Source organism: Pseudorca crassidens, chromosome 17 (assembly GCF_039906515.1).
Source record: "Pseudorca crassidens isolate mPseCra1 chromosome 17, mPseCra1.hap1, whole genome shotgun sequence".
Classification (NCBI taxonomy): Eukaryota; Metazoa; Chordata; class Mammalia; order Artiodactyla; family Delphinidae; genus Pseudorca; species Pseudorca crassidens.
The window spans coordinates 49,002,077-49,024,323 of NC_090312.1; the positions used below are offsets into that span (position 1 = coordinate 49,002,077).

Genomic DNA, 22,247 nt, shown 5'->3' on the forward strand with positions numbered 1-22,247 from the left:
AAAATGGCAGAGGTCCATTCTGGCAGGAGACTGTGCACAGCAGAAGTGACTGATCAGTTCTGATTTTCTTTGCAGCAGCAGTTGCTCCCGTTTCTCCTCCTACACCTGGTCACTACCATGTCCTCTACCGAGGGTGTGGAAAAACGCAGTTGGGCCGGCATGGGGAGACATACTGCCTAGTTGGTGGCTACGGGGCCTACGGGGATGTTCCTTTGGCCAAGCCAGCAAAGGTGGAAGCAGAGACGCCAGTCTCCAGACGTTGTCCCAAGAGAAAGCACAATCCGGAAAAGTCGGACAAAGACCTGGGTTGCTCCAGAACCAAAACCCAGCGATTGCAGCATTCAAGCAGCTCAGGAATACAAGGTGCTTTGATTCTAAAGCAGGGTGGCCCAACCTCTGGTCACATCCCCTCTGCAACAACCCCAGTGAACGAGTGTCCCATCTTTGCTTTTTCATGGTCGGCAACAGGGAGTCCCCTCCTAAAGAAGGTTCTCTCTCATTGCCACCCTATGAAAGGCTGCCCCAAAGGTGGTTCCTTCCTGTGGGTCTGATCAGGCTAAGGGCAGAGTTGTCTCTTTCCTTCTCTGAGTCGGACCAAATCGTCTCAGTAACACCTCTTCGCACTGTTGACCATGTTTTTCAGAGGGGGCTGAGCTGAGCGTTCATCTCATCCTTTCATGGTGCAGGGAGAGAGGATTCTAATGATTTTTACGTCTAGGGGAGAGGGCAGTGGAATGATGACGTTGTCATCCTGTACTATGTCGCTTTTTTCATGAATTTGTTTTCCATTTCATGTTAAAATGGGCCCACCGTTCCCTCTCTGTGTGGTCATTCAGCAACCAAGTTTTGCACCTTTAACAGCTCTGTCATTGTCACTTGGAAATGTTTGAAATGGCATGAGCTTGTCATCACATTCCTATCAACTGTATATCGGGAGCCCCGACATGAACATAACCATTGAGCAGAACACCTCTCCAATACCCGTGTAACACTGGGTAGGCCCCTTAACCTCTTGGTTTTTTTAAGTCCTCAGTTGTAAAAATGTGAGAGTGCTATGAATTAATATTTGGGGCCGGACAAGGTCGAGAAGTGTGTCTTTGCTTTTATTCTTCCAAACTGGAATATCTTCCGTCTCTTCCCCGTGGGTCCAAATCTCACATGTCCTTCGGGCCCACTGCCATGGAGCCTTCCCTGATTCGCCAGTCCACACAAAGCTCTGCCTCTTAGGGTCAGTGCCATACAAGCAAGCTGTCTCTTACGTTAACCTTGCGTCTCAAGCAAATCTCAGAATGTGGGTCTCTCTTGCCCTCCTGGGGCCCCTGGGGCTGGGCCAGCCCACCGGCATTCCCGACGTGGGCTGTCTACTAGACTAGGGCATGGGTGGGAGGGCCCAGATGTGAGGGGCCCGGCAGAGTACCCCTGCCTCCACCCTTCTCTCCTCTACAAGACTGCCCCTCCTCCTGAAGCCTGCCCCTCAAGACACAGTTTCCTCATATGACCTCGCTGGGTAGTGATGCCCTCACAGGCCTTCTCACAGTTACCTTGGCAGGGTAACTATGCAAACTTGCTGCCCTCAGAGAAACTTCCCTACCCTGGAGGGAACTTCTTTCCTTGGAGAAAGTTCTCCACCAGATACAAATCTCTTTGGTTGTCTGAGAGAGAATGTCTGACCATATCTTCTATATTTACTCAAACCTGTCCTCTGTTCCCTGGGAGGGCAGTGCAACAGGTACACCGAGTCCGGCCATCTGTACAAGAGGCATGGTGTACACACAACCTGCCCTGGCTGCCACATTTTCCTGTGGGGTTTGCCCACCACATACACCTAAGCACTTTCCCAGCTCTAAGTAGTACCAGGGACCAGGGACACCTTCAGAGACCCACAGTGCTCACTGCTGAGGAGAAGTGAAAGGTCATCCCAGGACAAGTGTGCAGGAAGTCTCTGATTTTTATAATTGTAGCCTTCCCATGGGGGCTACAGGATGCTTCCATTCAGACCCTTTACTTATTGGCCTCTTAGCAAAAGACAAGTGCGTTTTTGTTGGCAAATGGTAAAAGGAGCAGTTTGAGGAAGAGGGCCACTCTTGAACCGCACCTGCCAACGCAGGCACATCTGTGCTGTCATGTAGGCGTCTCTATCGGTCCCCTCAGACACATCCCATCCTGAGTTGCTGAGTACTAGGGGAGAGGGTGGTGCCATATTGATGGGAAGACCAAAAGAACGAAGGGGGGTTGATGCAGTACTAATGAGACTGGAGGGCTGAGGAGATGGTGTCCCAGGAGGCTGGGTTCATGTGAGCCTAGAGCTGGGACCCAGAACCCGGTTCTGAGTCTCCTGCTCACTCTGCCTCAGGATTTGGCCTTGTTCTAATCTACATAAAAGTATCAGAGGGCTAGAGTTCAGTGTGGTTGAAACAGGCAGTATAAATTGGACCCAAGAGGGGTTGCCAAGGTGGGCTGGGTTCTTAACCAATATATATTGGATTATTTTTTTCAAAACTTGAAAGACATTTCCATGAAAGCCTCAGAAGTGACAGACTGCAAGAAAGGTTTTCTCTGTTGTGGAAGGGAGAGATGGAGAGGATCATGATTGCAATTACTTTCAGGTTCTACTATTTTCCCTGGAAACGGTGAAGAGACCTCCTCATCTGCTACAGCCCTAGGCTCTAGGGATTGCTTTTGCAGCCAGTGTCCCTTCTCTAGGGACTCATACAGGTGATGAGCCAAGGCTGTGTTTTGCACGTTAAGTAGATTAAACGTCTTCAGCTAGAAACAGAGAAAAATGGCAGAGGTCCATTCTGGCAGGAGACTGTGCACAGCAGAAGTGACTGATCAGTTCTGATTTTCTTTGCAGCAGCAGTTGCTCCCGTTTCTCCTCCTACACCTGGTCACTACCATGTCCTCTACCGAGGGTGTGGAAAAACGCAGTTGGGCCGGCATGGGGAGACATACTGCCTAGTTGGTGGCTACGGGGCCTACGGGGATGTTCCTTTGGCCAAGCCAGCAAAGGTGGAAGCAGAGACGCCAGTCTCCAGACGTTGTCCCAAGAGAAAGCACAATCCGGAAAAGTCGGACAAAGACCTGGGTTGCTCCAGAACCAAAACCCAGCGATTGCAGCATTCAAGCAGCTCAGGAATACAAGGTGCTTTGATTCTAAAGCAGTGTGGCCCAACCTCTGGTCACATCCCCTCTGCAACAACCCCAGTGAACGAGTGTCCCATCTTTGCTTTTTCATGGTCGGCAACAGGGAGTCCCCTCCTAAAGAAGGTTCTCTCTCATTGCCACCCTATGAAAGGCTGCCCCAAAGGTGGTTCCTTCCTGTGGGTCTGATCAGGCTAAGGGCAGAGTTGTCTCTTTCCTTCTCTGAGTCGGACCAAATCGTCTCAGTAACACCTCTTCGCACTGTTGACCATGTTTTTCAGAGGGGGCTGAGCTGAGCGTTCATCTCATCCTTTCATGGTGCAGGGAGAGAGGATTCTAATGATTTTTACGTCTAGGGGAGAGGGCAGTGGAATGATGACGTTGTCATCCTGTACTATGTCGCTTTTTTCATGAATTTGTTTTCCATTTCATGTTAAAATGGGCCCACCGTTCCCTCTCTGTGTGGTCATTCAGCAACCAAGTTTTGCACCTTTAACAGCTCTGTCATTGTCACTTGGAAATGTTTGAAATGGCATGAGCTTGTCATCACATTCCTATCAACTGTATATCGGGAGCCCCGACATGAACATAACCATTGAGCAGAACACCTCTCCAATACCCGTGTAACACTGGGTAGGCCCCTTAACCTCTTGGTTTTTTTAAGTCCTCAGTTGTAAAAATGTGAGAGTGCTATGAATTAATATTTGGGGCCGGACAAGGTCGAGAAGTGTGTCTTTGCTTTTATTCTTCCAAACTGGAATATCTTCCGTCTCTTCCCCGTGGGTCCAAATCTCACATGTCCTTCGGGCCCACTGCCATGGAGCCTTCCCTGATTCGCCAGTCCACACAAAGCTCTGCCTCTTAGGGTCAGTGCCATACAAGCAAGCTGTCTCTTACGTTAACCTTGCGTCTCAAGCAAATCTCAGAATGTGGGTCTCTCTTGCCCTCCTGGGGCCCCTGGGGCTGGGCCAGCCCACCGGCATTCCCGACGTGGGCTGTCTACTAGACTAGGGCATGGGTGGGAGGGCCCAGATGTGAGGGGCCCGGCAGAGTACCCCTGCCTCCACCCTTCTCTCCTCTACAAGACTGCCCCTCCTCCTGAAGCCTGCCCCTCAAGACACAGTTTCCTCATATGACCTCGCTGGGTAGTGATGCCCTCACAGGCCTTCTCACAGTTACCTTGGCAGGGTAACTATGCAAACTTGCTGCCCTCAGAGAAACTTCCCTACCCTGGAGGGAACTTCTTTCCTTGGAGAAAGTTCTCCACCAGATACAAATCTCTTTGGTTGTCTGAGAGAGAATGTCTGACCATATCTTCTATATTTACTCAAACCTGTCCTCTGTTCCCTGGGAGGGCAGTGCAACAGGTACACCGAGTCCGGCCATCTGTACAAGAGGCATGGTGTACACACAACCTGCCCTGGCTGCCACATTTTCCTGTGGGGTTTGCCCACCACATACACCTAAGCACTTTCCCAGCTCTAAGTAGTACCAGGGACCAGGGACACCTTCAGAGACCCACAGTGCTCACTGCTGAGGAGAAGTGAAAGGTCATCCCAGGACAAGTGTGCAGGAAGTCTCTGATTTTTATAATTGTAGCCTTCCCATGGGGGCTAGAGGATGCTTCCATTCAGACCCTTTACTTATTGGCCTCTTAGCAAAAGACAAGTGCGTTTTTGTTGGCAAATGGTAAAAGGAGCAGTTTGAGGAAGAGGGCCACTCTTGAACCGCACCTGCCAACGCAGGCACATCTGTGCTGTCATGTAGGCGTCTCTATCGGTCCCCTCAGACACATCCCATCCTGAGTTGCTGAGTACTAGGGGAGAGGGTGGTGCCATATTGATGGGAAGACCAAAAGAACGAAGGGGGGTTGATGCAGTACTAATGAGACTGGAGGGCTGAGGAGATGGTGTCCCAGGAGGCTGGGTTGATGTGAGCCTAGAGCTGGGACCCAGAACCCGGTTCTGAGTCTCCTGCTCACTCTGCCTCAGGATTTGGCCTTGTTCTAATCTACATAAAAGTATCAGAGGGCTAGAGTTCAGTGTGGTTGAAACAGGCAGTATAAATTGGACCCAAGAGGGGTTGCCAAGGTGGGCTGGGTTCTTAACCAATATATATTGGATTATTTTTTTCAAAACTTGAAAGACATTTCCATGAAAGCCTCAGAAGTGACAGACTGCAAGAAAGGTTTTCTCTGTTGTGGAAGGGAGAGATGGAGAGGATCATGATTGCAATTACTTTCAGGTTCTACTATTTTCCCTGGAAACGGTGAAGAGACCTCCTCATCTGCTACAGCCCTAGGCTCTAGGGATTGCTTTTGCAGCCAGTGTCCCTTCTCTAGGGACTCATACAGGTGATGAGCCAAGGCTGTGTTTTGCACGTTAAGTAGATTAAACGTCTTCAGCTAGAAACAGAGAAAAATGGCAGAGGTCCATTCTGGCAGGAGACTGTGCACAGCAGAAGTGACTGATCAGTTCTGATTTTCTTTGCAGCAGCAGTTGCTCCCGTTTCTCCTCCTACACCTGGTCACTACCATGTCCTCTACCGAGGGTGTGGAAAAACGCAGTTGGGCCGGCATGGGGAGACATACTGCCTAGTTGGTGGCTACGGGGCCTACGGGGATGTTCCTTTGGCCAAGCCAGCAAAGGTGGAAGCAGAGACGCCAGTCTCCAGACATTGTCCCAAGAGAAAGCACAATCCGGAAAAGTCGGACAAAGACCTGGGTTGCTCCAGAACCAAAACCCAGCGATTGCAGCATTCAAGCAGCTCAGGAATACAAGGTGCTTTGATTCTAAAGCAGGGTGGCCCAACCTCTGGTCACATCCCCTCTGCAACAACCCCAGTGAACGAGTGTCCCATCTTTGCTTTTTCATGGTCGGCAACAGGGAGTCCCCTCCTAAAGAAGGTTCTCTCTCATTGCCACCCTATGAAAGGCTGCCCCAAAGGTGGTTCCTTCCTGTGGGTCTGATCAGGCTAAGGGCAGAGTTGTCTCTTTCCTTCTCTGAGTCGGACCAAATCGTCTCAGTAACACCTCTTCGCACTGTTGACCATGTTTTTCAGAGGGGGCTGAGCTGAGCGTTCATCTCATCCTTTCATGGTGCAGGGAGAGAGGATTCTAATGATTTTTACGTCTAGGGGAGAGGGCAGTGGAATGATGACGTTGTCATCCTGTACTATGTCGCTTTTTTCATGAATTTGTTTTCCATTTCATGTTAAAATGGGCCCACCGTTCCCTCTCTGTGTGGTCATTCAGCAACCAAGTTTTGCACCTTTAACAGCTCTGTCATTGTCACTTGGAAATGTTTGAAATGGCATGAGCTTGTCATCACATTCCTATCAACTGTATATCGGGAGCCCCGACATGAACATAACCATTGAGCAGAACACCTCTCCAATACCCGTGTAACACTGGGTAGGCCCCTTAACCTCTTGGTTTTTTTAAGTCCTCAGTTGTAAAAATGTGAGAGTGCTATGAATTAATATTTGGGGCCGGACAAGGTCGAGAAGTGTGTCTTTGCTTTTATTCTTCCAAACTGGAATATCTTCCGTCTCTTCCCCGTGGGTCCAAATCTCACATGTCCTTCGGGCCCACTGCCATGGAGCCTTCCCTGATTCGCCAGTCCACACAAAGCTCTGCCTCTTAGGGTCAGTGCCATACAAGCAAGCTGTCTCTTACGTTAATCTTGCATCTCAAGCAAATCTCAGAATGTGGGTCTCTCTTGCCCTCCTGGGGCCCTTGGGGCTGGGCCAGCCCACCGGCATTCCCGACGTGGGCTGTCTACTAGACTAGGGCATGGGTGGGAGGGCCCAGATGTGAGGGGCCCGGCAGAGTACCCCTGCCTCCACCCTTCTCTCCTCTACAAGACTGCCCCTCCTCCTGAAGCCTGCCCCTCAAGACACAGTTTCCTCATATGACCTCACTGGGTAGTGATGCCCTCACAGGCCTTCTCACAGTTACCTTGGCAGGGTAACTATGCAAACTTGCTGCCCTCAGAGAAACTTCCCTACCCTGGAGGGAACTTCTTTCCTTGGAGAAAGTTCTCCACCAGATACAAATCTCTTTGGTTGTCTGAGAGAGAATGTCTGACCATATCTTCTATATTTACTCAAACCTGTCCTCTGTTCCCTGGGAGGGCAGTGCAACAGGTACACCGAGTCCGGCCATCTGTACAAGAGGCATGGTGTACACACAACCTGCCCTGGCTGCCACATTTTCCTGTGGGGTTTGCCCACCACATACACCTAAGCACTTTCCCAGCTCTAAGTAGTACCAGGGACCAGGGACACCTTCAGAGACCCACAGTGCTCACTGCTGAGGAGAAGTGAAAGGTCATCCCAGGACAAGTGTGCAGGAAGTCTCTGATTTTTATAATTGTAGCCTTCCCATGGGGGCTACAGGATGCTTCCATTCAGACCCTTTACTTATTGGCCTCTTAGCAAAAGACAAGTGCGTTTTTGTTGGCAAATGGTAAAAGGAGCAGTTTGAGGAAGAGGGCCACTCTTGAACCGCACCTGCCAACGCAGGCACATCTGTGCTGTCATGTAGGCGTCTCTATCGGTCCCCTCAGACACATCCCATCCTGAGTTGCTGAGTACTAGGGGAGAGGGTGGTGCCATATTGATGGGAAGACCAAAAGAACGAAGGGGGGTTGATGCAGTACTAATGAGACTGGAGGGCTGAGGAGATGGTGTCCCAGGAGGCTGGGTTCATGTGAGCCTAGAGCTGGGACCCAGAACCCGGTTCTGAGTCTCCTGCTCACTCTGCCTCAGGATTTGGCCTTGTTCTAATCTACATAAAAGTATCAGAGGGCTAGAGTTCAGTGTGGTTGAAACAGGCAGTATAAATTGGACCCAAGAGGGGTTGCCAAGGTGGGCTGGGTTCTTAACCAATATATATTGGATTATTTTTTTCAAAACTTGAAAGACATTTCCATGAAAGCCTCAGAAGTGACAGACTGCAAGAAAGGTTTTCTCTGTTGTGGAAGGGAGAGATGGAGAGGATCATGATTGCAATTACTTTCAGGTTCTACTATTTTCCCTGGAAACGGTGAAGAGACCTCCTCATCTGCTACAGCCCTAGGCTCTAGGGATTGCTTTTGCAGCCAGTGTCCCTTCTCTAGGGACTCATACAGGTGATGAGCCAAGGCTGTGTTTTGCACGTTAAGTAGATTAAACGTCTTCAGCTAGAAACAGAGAAAAATGGCAGAGGTCCATTCTGGCAGGAGACTGTGCACAGCAGAAGTGACTGATCAGTTCTGATTTTCTTTGCAGCAGCAGTTGCTCCCGTTTCTCCTCCTACACCTGGTCACTACCATGTCCTCTACCGAGGGTGTGGAAAAACGCAGTTGGGCCGGCATGGGGAGACATACTGCCTAGTTGGTGGCTACGGGGCCTACGGGGATGTTCCTTTGGCCAAGCCAGCAAAGGTGGAAGCAGAGACGCCAGTCTCCAGACGTTGTCCCAAGAGAAAGCACAATCCGGAAAAGTCGGACAAAGACCTGGGTTGCTCCAGAACCAAAACCCAGCGATTGCAGCATTCAAGCAGCTCAGGAATACAAGGTGCTTTGATTCTAAAGCAGTGTGGCCCAACCTCTGGTCACATCCCCTCTGCAACAACCCCAGTGAACGAGTGTCCCATCTTTGCTTTTTCATGGTCGGCAACAGGGAGTCCCCTCCTAAAGAAGGTTCTCTCTCATTGCCACCCTATGAAAGGCTGCCCCAAAGGTGGTTCCTTCCTGTGGGTCTGATCAGGCTAAGGGCAGAGTTGTCTCTTTCCTTCTCTGAGTCGGACCAAATCGTCTCAGTAACACCTCTTCGCACTGTTGACCATGTTTTTCAGAGGGGGCTGAGCTGAGCGTTCATCTCATCCTTTCATGGTGCAGGGAGAGAGGATTCTAATGATTTTTACGTCTAGGGGAGAGGGCAGTGGAATGATGACGTTGTCATCCTGTACTATGTCGCTTTTTTCATGAATTTGTTTTCCATTTCATGTTAAAATGGGCCCACCGTTCCCTCTCTGTGTGGTCATTCAGCAACCAAGTTTTGCACCTTTAACAGCTCTGTCATTGTCACTTGGAAATGTTTGAAATGGCATGAGCTTGTCATCACATTCCTATCAACTGTATATCGGGAGCCCCGACATGAACATAACCATTGAGCAGAACACCTCTCCAATACCCGTGTAACACTGGGTAGGCCCCTTAACCTCTTGGTTTTTTTAAGTCCTCAGTTGTAAAAATGTGAGAGTGCTATGAATTAATATTTGGGGCCGGACAAGGTCGAGAAGTGTGTCTTTGCTTTTATTCTTCCAAACTGGAATATCTTCCGTCTCTTCCCCGTGGGTCCAAATCTCACATGTCCTTCGGGCCCACTGCCATGGAGCCTTCCCTGATTCGCCAGTCCACACAAAGCTCTGCCTCTTAGGGTCAGTGCCATACAAGCAAGCTGTCTCTTACGTTAACCTTGCGTCTCAAGCAAATCTCAGAATGTGGGTCTCTCTTGCCCTCCTGGGGCCCCTGGGGCTGGGCCAGCCCACCGGCATTCCCGACGTGGGCTGTCTACTAGACTAGGGCATGGGTGGGAGGGCCCAGATGTGAGGGGCCCGGCAGAGTACCCCTGCCTCCACCCTTCTCTCCTCTACAAGACTGCCCCTCCTCCTGAAGCCTGCCCCTCAAGACACAGTTTCCTCATATGACCTCGCTGGGTAGTGATGCCCTCACAGGCCTTCTCACAGTTACCTTGGCAGGGTAACTATGCAAACTTGCTGCCCTCAGAGAAACTTCCCTACCCTGGAGGGAACTTCTTTCCTTGGAGAAAGTTCTCCACCAGATACAAATCTCTTTGGTTGTCTGAGAGAGAATGTCTGACCATATCTTCTATATTTACTCAAACCTGTCCTCTGTTCCCTGGGAGGGCAGTGCAACAGGTACACCGAGTCCGGCCATCTGTACAAGAGGCATGGTGTACACACAACCTGCCCTGGCTGCCACATTTTCCTGTGGGGTTTGCCCACCACATACACCTAAGCACTTTCCCAGCTCTAAGTAGTACCAGGGACCAGGGACACCTTCAGAGACCCACAGTGCTCACTGCTGAGGAGAAGTGAAAGGTCATCCCAGGACAAGTGTGCAGGAAGTCTCTGATTTTTATAATTGTAGCCTTCCCATGGGGGCTAGAGGATGCTTCCATTCAGACCCTTTACTTATTGGCCTCTTAGCAAAAGACAAGTGCGTTTTTGTTGGCAAATGGTAAAAGGAGCAGTTTGAGGAAGAGGGCCACTCTTGAACCGCACCTGCCAACGCAGGCACATCTGTGCTGTCATGTAGGCGTCTCTATCGGTCCCCTCAGACACATCCCATCCTGAGTTGCTGAGTACTAGGGGAGAGGGTGGTGCCATATTGATGGGAAGACCAAAAGAACGAAGGGGGGTTGATGCAGTACTAATGAGACTGGAGGGCTGAGGAGATGGTGTCCCAGGAGGCTGGGTTGATGTGAGCCTAGAGCTGGGACCCAGAACCCGGTTCTGAGTCTCCTGCTCACTCTGCCTCAGGATTTGGCCTTGTTCTAATCTACATAAAAGTATCAGAGGGCTAGAGTTCAGTGTGGTTGAAACAGGCAGTATAAATTGGACCCAAGAGGGGTTGCCAAGGTGGGCTGGGTTCTTAACCAATATATATTGGATTATTTTTTTCAAAACTTGAAAGACATTTCCATGAAAGCCTCAGAAGTGACAGACTGCAAGAAAGGTTTTCTCTGTTGTGGAAGGGAGAGATGGAGAGGATCATGATTGCAATTACTTTCAGGTTCTACTATTTTCCCTGGAAACGGTGAAGAGACCTCCTCATCTGCTACAGCCCTAGGCTCTAGGGATTGCTTTTGCAGCCAGTGTCCCTTCTCTAGGGACTCATACAGGTGATGAGCCAAGGCTGTGTTTTGCACGTTAAGTAGATTAAACGTCTTCAGCTAGAAACAGAGAAAAATGGCAGAGGTCCATTCTGGCAGGAGACTGTGCACAGCAGAAGTGACTGATCAGTTCTGATTTTCTTTGCAGCAGCAGTTGCTCCCGTTTCTCCTCCTACACCTGGTCACTACCATGTCCTCTACCGAGGGTGTGGAAAAACGCAGTTGGGCCGGCATGGGGAGACATACTGCCTAGTTGGTGGCTACGGGGCCTACGGGGATGTTCCTTTGGCCAAGCCAGCAAAGGTGGAAGCAGAGACGCCAGTCTCCAGACATTGTCCCAAGAGAAAGCACAATCCGGAAAAGTCGGACAAAGACCTGGGTTGCTCCAGAACCAAAACCCAGCGATTGCAGCATTCAAGCAGCTCAGGAATACAAGGTGCTTTGATTCTAAAGCAGGGTGGCCCAACCTCTGGTCACATCCCCTCTGCAACAACCCCAGTGAACGAGTGTCCCATCTTTGCTTTTTCATGGTCGGCAACAGGGAGTCCCCTCCTAAAGAAGGTTCTCTCTCATTGCCACCCTATGAAAGGCTGCCCCAAAGGTGGTTCCTTCCTGTGGGTCTGATCAGGCTAAGGGCAGAGTTGTCTCTTTCCTTCTCTGAGTCGGACCAAATCGTCTCAGTAACACCTCTTCGCACTGTTGACCATGTTTTTCAGAGGGGGCTGAGCTGAGCGTTCATCTCATCCTTTCATGGTGCAGGGAGAGAGGATTCTAATGATTTTTACGTCTAGGGGAGAGGGCAGTGGAATGATGACGTTGTCATCCTGTACTATGTCGCTTTTTTCATGAATTTGTTTTCCATTTCATGTTAAAATGGGCCCACCGTTCCCTCTCTGTGTGGTCATTCAGCAACCAAGTTTTGCACCTTTAACAGCTCTGTCATTGTCACTTGGAAATGTTTGAAATGGCATGAGCTTGTCATCACATTCCTATCAACTGTATATCGGGAGCCCCGACATGAACATAACCATTGAGCAGAACACCTCTCCAATACCCGTGTAACACTGGGTAGGCCCCTTAACCTCTTGGTTTTTTTAAGTCCTCAGTTGTAAAAATGTGAGAGTGCTATGAATTAATATTTGGGGCCGGACAAGGTCGAGAAGTGTGTCTTTGCTTTTATTCTTCCAAACTGGAATATCTTCCGTCTCTTCCCCGTGGGTCCAAATCTCACATGTCCTTCGGGCCCACTGCCATGGAGCCTTCCCTGATTCGCCAGTCCACACAAAGCTCTGCCTCTTAGGGTCAGTGCCATACAAGCAAGCTGTCTCTTACGTTAATCTTGCATCTCAAGCAAATCTCAGAATGTGGGTCTCTCTTGCCCTCCTGGGGCCCTTGGGGCTGGGCCAGCCCACCGGCATTCCCGACGTGGGCTGTCTACTAGACTAGGGCATGGGTGGGAGGGCCCAGATGTGAGGGGCCCGGCAGAGTACCCCTGCCTCCACCCTTCTCTCCTCTACAAGACTGCCCCTCCTCCTGAAGCCTGCCCCTCAAGACACAGTTTCCTCATATGACCTCACTGGGTAGTGATGCCCTCACAGGCCTTCTCACAGTTACCTTGGCAGGGTAACTATGCAAACTTGCTGCCCTCAGAGAAACTTCCCTACCCTGGAGGGAACTTCTTTCCTTGGAGAAAGTTCTCCACCAGATACAAATCTCTTTGGTTGTCTGAGAGAGAATGTCTGACCATATCTTCTATATTTACTCAAACCTGTCCTCTGTTCCCTGGGAGGGCAGTGCAACAGGTACACCGAGTCCGGCCATCTGTACAAGAGGCATGGTGTACACACAACCTGCCCTGGCTGCCACATTTTCCTGTGGGGTTTGCCCACCACATACACCTAAGCACTTTCCCAGCTCTAAGTAGTACCAGGGACCAGGGACACCTTCAGAGACCCACAGTGCTCACTGCTGAGGAGAAGTGAAAGGTCATCCCAGGACAAGTGTGCAGGAAGTCTCTGATTTTTATAATTGTAGCCTTCCCATGGGGGCTAGAGGATGCTTCCATTCAGACCCTTTACTTATTGGCCTCTTAGCAAAAGACAAGTGCGTTTTTGTTGGCAAATGGTAAAAGGAGCAGTTTGAGGAAGAGGGCCACTCTTGAACCGCACCTGCCAATGCAGGCACATCTGTGCTGTCATGTAGGCGTCTCTATCGGTCCCCTCAGACACATCCCATCCTGAGTTGCTGAGTACTAGGGGAGAGGGTGGTGCCATATTGATGGGAAGACCAAAAGAACGAAGGGGGGTTGATGCAGTACTAATGAGACTGGAGGGCTGAGGAGATGGTGTCCCAGGAGGCTGGGTTCATGTGAGCCTAGAGCTGGGACCCAGAACCCGGTTCTGAGTCTCCTGCTCACTCTGCCTCAGGATTTGGCCTTGTTCTAATCTACATAAAAGTATCAGAGGGCTAGAGTTCAGTGTGGTTGAAACAGGCAGTATAAATTGGACCCAAGAGGGGTTGCCAAGGTGGGCTGGGTTCTTAACCAATATATATTGGATTATTTTTTTCAAAACTTGAAAGACATTTCCATGAAAGCCTCAGAAGTGACAGACTGCAAGAAAGGTTTTCTCTGTTGTGGAAGGGAGAGATGGAGAGGATCATGATTGCAATTACTTTCAGGTTCTACTATTTTCCCTGGAAACGGTGAAGAGACCTCCTCATCTGCTACAGCCCTAGGCTCTAGGGATTGCTTTTGCAGCCAGTGTCCCTTCTCTAGGGACTCATACAGGTGATGAGCCAAGGCTGTGTTTTGCACGTTAAGTAGATTAAACGTCTTCAGCTAGAAACAGAGAAAAATGGCAGAGGTCCATTCTGGCAGGAGACTGTGCACAGCAGAAGTGACTGATCAGTTCTGATTTTCTTTGCAGCAGCAGTTGCTCCCGTTTCTCCTCCTACACCTGGTCACTACCATGTCCTCTACCGAGGGTGTGGAAAAACGCAGTTGGGCCGGCATGGGGAGACATACTGCCTAGTTGGTGGCTACGGGGCCTACGGGGATGTTCCTTTGGCCAAGCCAGCAAAGGTGGAAGCAGAGACGCCAGTCTCCAGACGTTGTCCCAAGAGAAAGCACAATCCGGAAAAGTCGGACAAAGACCTGGGTTGCTCCAGAACCAAAACCCAGCGATTGCAGCATTCAAGCAGCTCAGGAATACAAGGTGCTTTGATTCTAAAGCAGGGTGGCCCAACCTCTGGTCACATCCCCTCTGCAACAACCCCAGTGAACGAGTGTCCCATCTTTGCTTTTTCATGGTCGGCAACAGGGAGTCCCCTCCTAAAGAAGGTTCTCTCTCATTGCCACCCTATGAAAGGCTGCCCCAAAGGTGGTTCCTTCCTGTGGGTCTGATCAGGCTAAGGGCAGAGTTGTCTCTTTCCTTCTCTGAGTCGGACCAAATCGTCTCAGTAACACCTCTTCGCACTGTTGACCATGTTTTTCAGAGGGGGCTGAGCTGAGCGTTCATCTCATCCTTTCATGGTGCAGGGAGAGAGGATTCTAATGATTTTTACGTCTAGGGGAGAGGGCAGTGGAATGATGACGTTGTCATCCTGTACTATGTCGCTTTTTTCATGAATTTGTTTTCCATTTCATGTTAAAATGGGCCCACCGTTCCCTCTCTGTGTGGTCATTCAGCAACCAAGTTTTGCACCTTTAACAGCTCTGTCATTGTCACTTGGAAATGTTTGAAATGGCATGAGCTTGTCATCACATTCCTATCAACTGTATATCGGGAGCCCCGACATGAACATAACCATTGAGCAGAACACCTCTCCAATACCCGTGTAACACTGGGTAGGCCCCTTAACCTCTTGGTTTTTTTAAGTCCTCAGTTGTAAAAATGTGAGAGTGCTATGAATTAATATTTGGGGCCGGACAAGGTCGAGAAGTGTGTCTTTGCTTTTATTCTTCCAAACTGGAATATCTTCCGTCTCTTCCCCGTGGGTCCAAATCTCACATGTCCTTCGGGCCCACTGCCATGGAGCCTTCCCTGATTCGCCAGTCCACACAAAGCTCTGCCTCTTAGGGTCAGTGCCATACAAGCAAGCTGTCTCTTACGTTAACCTTGCGTCTCAAGCAAATCTCAGAATGTGGGTCTCTCTTGCCCTCCTGGGGCCCCTGGGGCTGGGCCAGCCCACCGGCATTCCCGACGTGGGCTGTCTACTAGACTAGGGCATGGGTGGGAGGGCCCAGATGTGAGGGGCCCGGCAGAGTACCCCTGCCTCCACCCTTCTCTCCTCTACAAGACTGCCCCTCCTCCTGAAGCCTGCCCCTCAAGACACAGTTTCCTCATATGACCTCACTGGGTAGTGATGCCCTCACAGGCCTTCTCACAGTTACCTTGGCAGGGTAACTATGCAAACTTGCTGCCCTCAGAGAAACTTCCCTACCCTGGAGGGAACTTCTTTCCTTGGAGAAAGTTCTCCACCAGATACAAATCTCTTTGGTTGTCTGAGAGAGAATGTCTGACCATATCTTCTATATTTACTCAAACCTGTCCTCTGTTCCCTGGGAGGGCAGTGCAACAGGTACACCGAGTCCGGCCATCTGTACAAGAGGCATGGTGTACACACAACCTGCCCTGGCTGCCACATTTTCCTGTGGGGTTTGCCCACCACATACACCTAAGCACTTTCCCAGCTCTAAGTAGTACCAGGGACCAGGGACACCTTCAGAGACCCACAGTGCTCACTGCTGAGGAGAAGTGAAAGGTCATCCCAGGACAAGTGTGCAGGAAGTCTCTGATTTTTATAATTGTAGCCTTCCCATGGGGGCTACAGGATGCTTCCATTCAGACCCTTTACTTATTGGCCTCTTAGCAAAAGACAAGTGCGTTTTTGTTGGCAAATGGTAAAAGGAGCAGTTTGAGGAAGAGGGCCACTCTTGAACCGCACCTGCCAACGCAGGCACATCTGTGCTGTCATGTAGGCGTCTCTATCGGTCCCCTCAGACACATCCCATCCTGAGTTGCTGAGTACTAGGGGAGAGGGTGGTGCCATATTGATGGGAAGACCAAAAGAACGAAGGGGGGTTGATGCAGTACTAATGAGACTGGAGGGCTGAGGAGATGGTGTCCCAGGAGGCTGGGTTCATGTGAGCCTAGAGCTGGGACCCAGAACCCGGTTCTGAGTCTCCTGCTCACTCTGCCTCAGGATTTGGCCTTGTTCTAATCTACATAAAAGTATCAGAGGGCTAGAGTTCAGTGTGGTTGAAACAGGCAGTATAAATTGGACCCAAGAGGGGTTGCCAAGGTGGGCTGGGTTCTTAACCAATATATATTGGATTATTTTTTTCAAAACTTGAAAGACATTTCCATGAAAGCCTCAGAAGTGACAGACTGCAAGAAAGGTTTTCTCTGTTGTGGAAGGGAGAGATGGAGAGGATCATGGTTGCAATTACTTTCGGGTTCTACTGTTTTCCCTGGAAACGATGAAGAGACTTCCTCATCTGCTGAAGCCGTAGGCTCTTTTGCAGCCTGTGTCCCTCCTTAAGGACTCATAGAGGTGATGGGCCATGGCTGTGTTTTGGACGTCAAGTAGATTAAACGTCTTCAGCTAGAAACTGGGAGAGACCTTAGAGAGGGAAGTTCTGGCAGGAGACTGTGCACAGCAGAAGTGACTGATCAGTTCTGATTTTCTTTGCAGCAGCAGTTGCTCCCGTTTCTCCTCCTACACCTGGTCTCTACCATGTCCTCTATCGAGGGTGTGGAGAAAAGCAGTTGGGCCGGCATGTGGAGACATACTGCCTGGTTGGTGGTTACCGGGTCTACGGAGATGGACCTTTGGCCACGCCAGCAAATGTGGAAGCAGAGAAGCCAGTTGCCAGACGTGCTCCCAAGGGAAAGCACGCTCCAAAAAGGTCGGATTGCGACCTGCGTTTCTCCAGACCCACAGTCCGGCGATTGTATCTTGGTGCCAGGAGGCGGACCCCTCAGAATCTTGCAGGTGAGCCATCCTGAAGAGAGTGCGACGGTTTAACTGCCTAAGCCAGCGAATGCCTCTTCCTGCAGTGACCCTGCCCCCCCCCCAACTGCCCACTGCCACAGATTAGAACCTGTGTCATTTTGTCTGTGCCTTCCCCAGCCAGGAGCCTCCTTCTACACTAAATGTCCATAAGCCAGGAGCCTCAGAAACTGAGGTTTGTTTTGAGAGTCTGCCCTGAACATCCGAGGGCTAAAGCTGGCCTGGAAGAAAACCTGCCGTTCCTCTGCTCAGTCCTCAGGGGCCCCTTTGTGAGCTGAAGAAAGAAAAGTCTACACTCTTCGAGCCAAGGAGGATGCAGGAGCAGAGACAGGGTGCAGAGAAGCCTTAGCAGTCTACCACATGTGCTCCTGCCCTGAGCCTTTGTCACCGGCCACCACCACAAACCAGGGGGGAGCTGGGATTTTTGAAATGGAAAGCAGCAATCTGTGGCTTCCCAAAGAGCCTCCTGCCTGGGGTGTCAGGAGGCAGGATAGAGAGACCCAGGAAGACCTGCTCCCTGAAACAAGAACAGGATGGAGAATCAAGCAGCACGAACCCTGCCCCGAGGTTCACATGCTCCCTTATTGCCAGCCCTTTCTGTCCCCAGTGGGGTCCCTTAATGCTCAATAAAATGTTTTTGTGTAACAGATTTTTAGGGTCGCCAGTGCTCAGACTTAGGTCACTACCCCTGCACTAGGCACTCCTGCCATGCGGGAAAGGTTCCAAAGGTGGAACAGCTCCAGGGGGTGCCAGGGATCAGAGGAAAAACTTGAGAGGCTGGGGATGAAGGAGTTTGGGCACAGCCCCTAAAGCATCTCAGTGGTTGAGCTTCTGTGAGAAGGCACATCCCCAGTGTGTGTGTGTGTGTGTGTGTGTGTGTGTGTGTGTGTGTGTGTGTGTGTGCGCACTGGTGGGAGGGGGTCCCTAGAGGAGGCAGCTGGGGGAGGGCCTGAGGCTGGAAATGGGGAATGGCGTGCGGCCTCTGAGCAAGCGCAGGCACTTAGCCCTTGAGGTTTCTGGGAAAGCTAGAGCCAAAAGGGCCACGAGATAAGGCAAGTGTAGCAGCAGAACCCAGGTGCCAGGTCTTCCTCAGAACCTATACTTCTCCACGAGGCCGGGCCTTCCACGCTGAGGTAGAAGGGATCCTGGCCAGAAGGTCAGCCAGCAGCTCTGGGAGGAAGGTTGCTGCGGTGGGGGCTCTGCTGCCATGGAAACGACTTCATTTCCTTCCACTCAAATAGCCTGCTGACTGACTTCCTGCTCTGTTGAGTAAAAGGGTCGCTGACTCTCCCCAGAAGGTTGTTCAGTTCACATCCCAGAAGTCCCTCTATTCAGGCCCTGGGGAGGTGTAGTGACTCCTGAGGGCGCTCTTTCCTGAGGCTGGGTGACAGAAGTGGGGGGGGTTCCTGATAGTTCCCAGGTGCTGGTTGAAGTGCCCAGAGAATGGTCATGCAGGTTGGGGAGTCAAGTAGGTGGAGAGAGAAGGTCGGGGGCAGAGGGCCCCTTCCTGAATCCAGAGCTCACAACGTTACCCCCCCCCCCCCCCATTTCCAGAAACTATCTCTTCCCCCACACCAGCCCCCATGGCCCAGTACCGGGAAACCGGGAGCCCAGAGCACTTGTGGCCACAGAGACACTCGCACGCAGCCCTCGGGGTGGGCGGGGCCGGCTGCAGGCAGATGGGGACGAGGTGTGCTCCCGGGAGGCCTCAGGCTGAAGGTGGCCCCAGCTTGGACAGGAAGGTTAGAGGTGGGGGGAGCAACCTAGGGCGCCCCCTCGGAGCAGTGGGAGTGGGAAGAGGGGCGGGGGCGGAGGGAACCCGCGATGGGAGGCGAGTGGGCTCTCAGCAGAGGCCAGGTTAGCCCGCGGGAGCTGCCTCTGAGCAGGCGGCGGGAGGGCAGTGCCTCCCTGTGGCTGCCGGGCTTCGCGGATCGCGGCTCTCCGCACACGGGTCGCAGGGTCCTGTGACGCTGTATCCCCTCCTTCACCCCGCCCCCCTCGCGAGGCCGCGCCGCTGGGTGGCCTGAGTCCACGGGCAGAACCCCATCGCCCGCCCCTCTCAGACCCGCCTCTGCCCGCCTGCCTGGCCCTGCGCAGCTTGCGGCCCGGGGACCTCGAAGGTCCCCGCGCACTCAGTCAGCGGCCTCTGCTGTGTCTGCTGCTCCTGCTGGGTCTGCTGCTGCGGCTGGTAACCCGTGCAGACCACACCGGGCACCTCCAGCACCCCAAGTCCGCGGGAGCGCACGAGGGCCCTGATGCGGGACTTCCCGCTTGTGGAGGGGTGGCTGCAGTGTGTGCGGGCTGCTGGGGGCCGGTGGGGGCCTAGCCTGGCCCTGGGCAGAGGAGGAGGTCTGGAGCATGCAGAGCTAGTGGGGAGGCTCCCTCACACCACCGCTGGATGTCCTGTCCATCATCTACAGATGCCCTTCCCCTTCTCTGTCATCCCCTCCCTGGTGGGAACCCCTCAGCCCAGGCCGCAGCTGCTCCATAGTCTGTGTGACAGTGTGAGGTGGGGACACCCAGGCTGGCCCAGGCCTGGCAATGTGTCCTGCCTGATCTCAAGACCTAAGGAGCCCACCCATTTGCCTTGACCTCCCTCCAGCCACAACGAGATGCCCCTGGTCCTGAGGCAGTTTTACCACAGTGGGCTACAGGATGTTAATCTGCGCAATTTCAGCCATGGTCAGACCAGCTTGGACAGGCTGAACTATGGTCTCAGAGGTGCCCAGGTACCAAAGGGACACACAAGGTGCCACCATGGCTGCTGGGGAATGTGGGGCCCTTTGGGGGCCTCAGAGACCACAGGTTAGTCACATTGGAACTAAGTTACCACAGTGACCTAGAAAGTGCCATGCCATGGATGCTGGGGGCTACAGGGGTCACAGTGAGCCAGCCTGACGGGCATCCAAGTACCACAGAGAAAGCAACGCATTACATGTGACTTCTGGGCACAGTGAGTGCTGTGCCAGCTGAGCCCCAAGGAGTTCCAAAGCCCAAACTAAGCCCTGGCCTTCCCTCAGTTCTGGTCAGCCTACGTCCCATGCCAGACCCACGAACGGGATGCTGTGCGCCTCACCCTGGAGCAAATTCACCTCATCCGCCTCATGTGTGCTTCCTATTCTGAGCTGGAGCTTGTGACCTCAGTTAAAGGTAGAAGGGGGACTTCCCTGGTAATCCAGAGGTTAAGACTCCACGCTTCCACTGCAGGGGGCTCGGGTTTGATCCCTTGTGGGGGAACTTAGAGCCCTCATGCTGCGCGGCACGGCCAAAAAAACAAACAAAAAAAGGTAAACAGACTGGTGGTGGTAGGTGTTAGGGACTTCAGTAAGCTTCCCCTGCCTCTGAAAATGATCATCTGACCTACCTGCCCTCAGCTCTCAACAATAGCCGGAAGTGGGCTTGCCTCATTGGTGTGGAGGACGGCCACTCACTGGACAGTAGCCTCTCCATCTTGCGTACCTTCTATGCGCTGGGTGTGCACTACGTGACACTCACCCACACCTGCAACGTGCCCTGGTAAACACAGTGCAGATGGTGAGGGCCCAGTGAGGCAGGGATCTGCCCAAGATCACGCTGGGGCCCAAAGCAAGTTTACCCCTGGGATCCGGCCCTGAACCTGGGTGGGGAGGGGAATGGAGGTTTGCAGAAGAAGACTGAATCCCCAGAAGGGCCCTGCTACTGCCAGGCACAGCCCAGTTTGGGTCCCTCCTCTTGCACCAGGTAGTTGCACGTGTAGACAGTTCGACAGAACCTCTTTCTAGGCTCTTGTAGCCAAGTCACAGCCACCAGTCAGACTGCCTCCTGGGCATCCTGCAGGACGCAGAGCTCAGCAAAGGGTATCCACCCCTTCTCCAGCAATGTCAGTCGGCTGACATGCTTTGGCGAGGTAAGGACCCGGGTTTCATACCCTGCCCCACATGAATGTACAGCCCCGCCTGTTCCCTACAGATAAATGCACACAAGGTAAATGCAGCCCTGATGCCCTCTCCCCATCCTGTCCCTGTAGAAGGTGGTGGCAGAAATGAACCGCCTGGGCATGATGGTGGACTTGTCCCATGTCTCGGATGCTGTGGCACGGCGAGCCCTAGAAGTGTCACAGGCACCTGTCATCTTCTCCAACTCAGCTGCCCAGGGTATGTGCAAGAACACTCGGAATGTTCCTGATGATATCCGGCAGCTTCTGGTGAGAGACTGCCCTGGCCCTCAAACCTAAAGCGAGAAATTCAAACCAGGAGCCCTTGAACCTGAGTCTCTTCTCCCTCAATTTCCTCAAACGCCAGGTTAAATATCTTCTGCCCCCAAAACCCACGGTACACAGCCCCTGAACCCTTGAGCCCTAGGTGGGGGTCTAGGTGGTAAGATACGCCTCCAAACCCGGAAACCCAGGGCCAAGACACCACCCAGACCAGGGCTGCGGCTCCTCCATTCACACGAACCCAGAGAGGAGACGACTCTGACCTCAAAGCCGGGGCTGAACACCTTCCTCACAGGGGCCAAGAGAGTGAACAGGCAGGTGACTGTGCTGGGGGCCAAGCTGACGGTCCACCGGTTCGCCCCTGCAGAAGAAGAACGGTGGCATCGTGATGCTGTCTTTGTCCGTGCGGGTGCTGCAGTGCAACCCGTTAGCCAACGTGTCTACTGTGGCAAGTGAGCCTCACCCTGGGCTCTCTGAAAACTCTGATTTGGAGCTGAAGCTGGGTCTAAATTTAGGGAGGACTTCAGAAGAGCCCCAGTGGTTTGACCCACTTGTTGGCAATAGGTACATCTCCCAAAAACCCAATAATGGACAGTACACAGCACCTTGGTGCCATGTAGAACTGGAGCCACAAAATCAAAACTGCGATACCGATGGGTATCAGGGAGGCTGTCAGACACTGCTTTATGTCAGAAACAGAAAGAAAATATCCACTATCAGAACTGTTTGACTTTTTTTCACATCTTTCTGACAAAATTCGTGAAGTTGTGAGTACCACAAGCGTCATTACACTTCTGTTCAAGATGTAATCTCTGGCTCACAATCACTGTTTAGCTTCTGTATACTGCAGTGTACATGAAGGTCTGTATTAGTCTGGTTGGGCTGTTATAGTGAAACACTATCGACTGAATGACTTAAACAGAAGAAATTTATTTTCTCACAGTTCTAGAGGGTGGAAGTCCAAGGTTAAGGTATTGAATACCATAAGAATTGG

General features: G+C 51.9%; 2 protein-coding genes across 2 annotated transcripts; both read left to right on the forward strand.

Annotated features, from left to right (window-relative positions):
- The first annotated feature begins 15,557 nt into the window (after positions 1-15,557).
- Positions 15,558-18,775, forward strand: LOC137210077 (DPEP2 neighbor protein-like). Its single transcript, XM_067711693.1, has 3 exons — positions 15,558-15,624; positions 16,741-17,040; positions 18,651-18,775. The coding sequence occupies exons 1-3, from the start codon at positions 15,558-15,560 to the stop codon at positions 18,773-18,775; spliced, it is 492 nt and encodes a 163-aa protein (XP_067567794.1).
- A 107-nt stretch (positions 18,776-18,882) lies between these two features.
- Positions 18,883-21,873, forward strand: LOC137210078 (dipeptidase 2-like). The gene is given in 10 exon segments (XM_067711694.1): positions 18,883-19,009; positions 19,122-19,257; positions 19,259-19,339; positions 19,661-19,787; positions 20,079-20,208; positions 20,433-20,574; positions 20,875-20,944; positions 21,065-21,241; positions 21,621-21,705; positions 21,818-21,873. Coding segments are annotated over 10 exon segments (1,131 nt in total).
- The last annotated feature ends 374 nt before the right edge of the window (positions 21,874-22,247 follow it).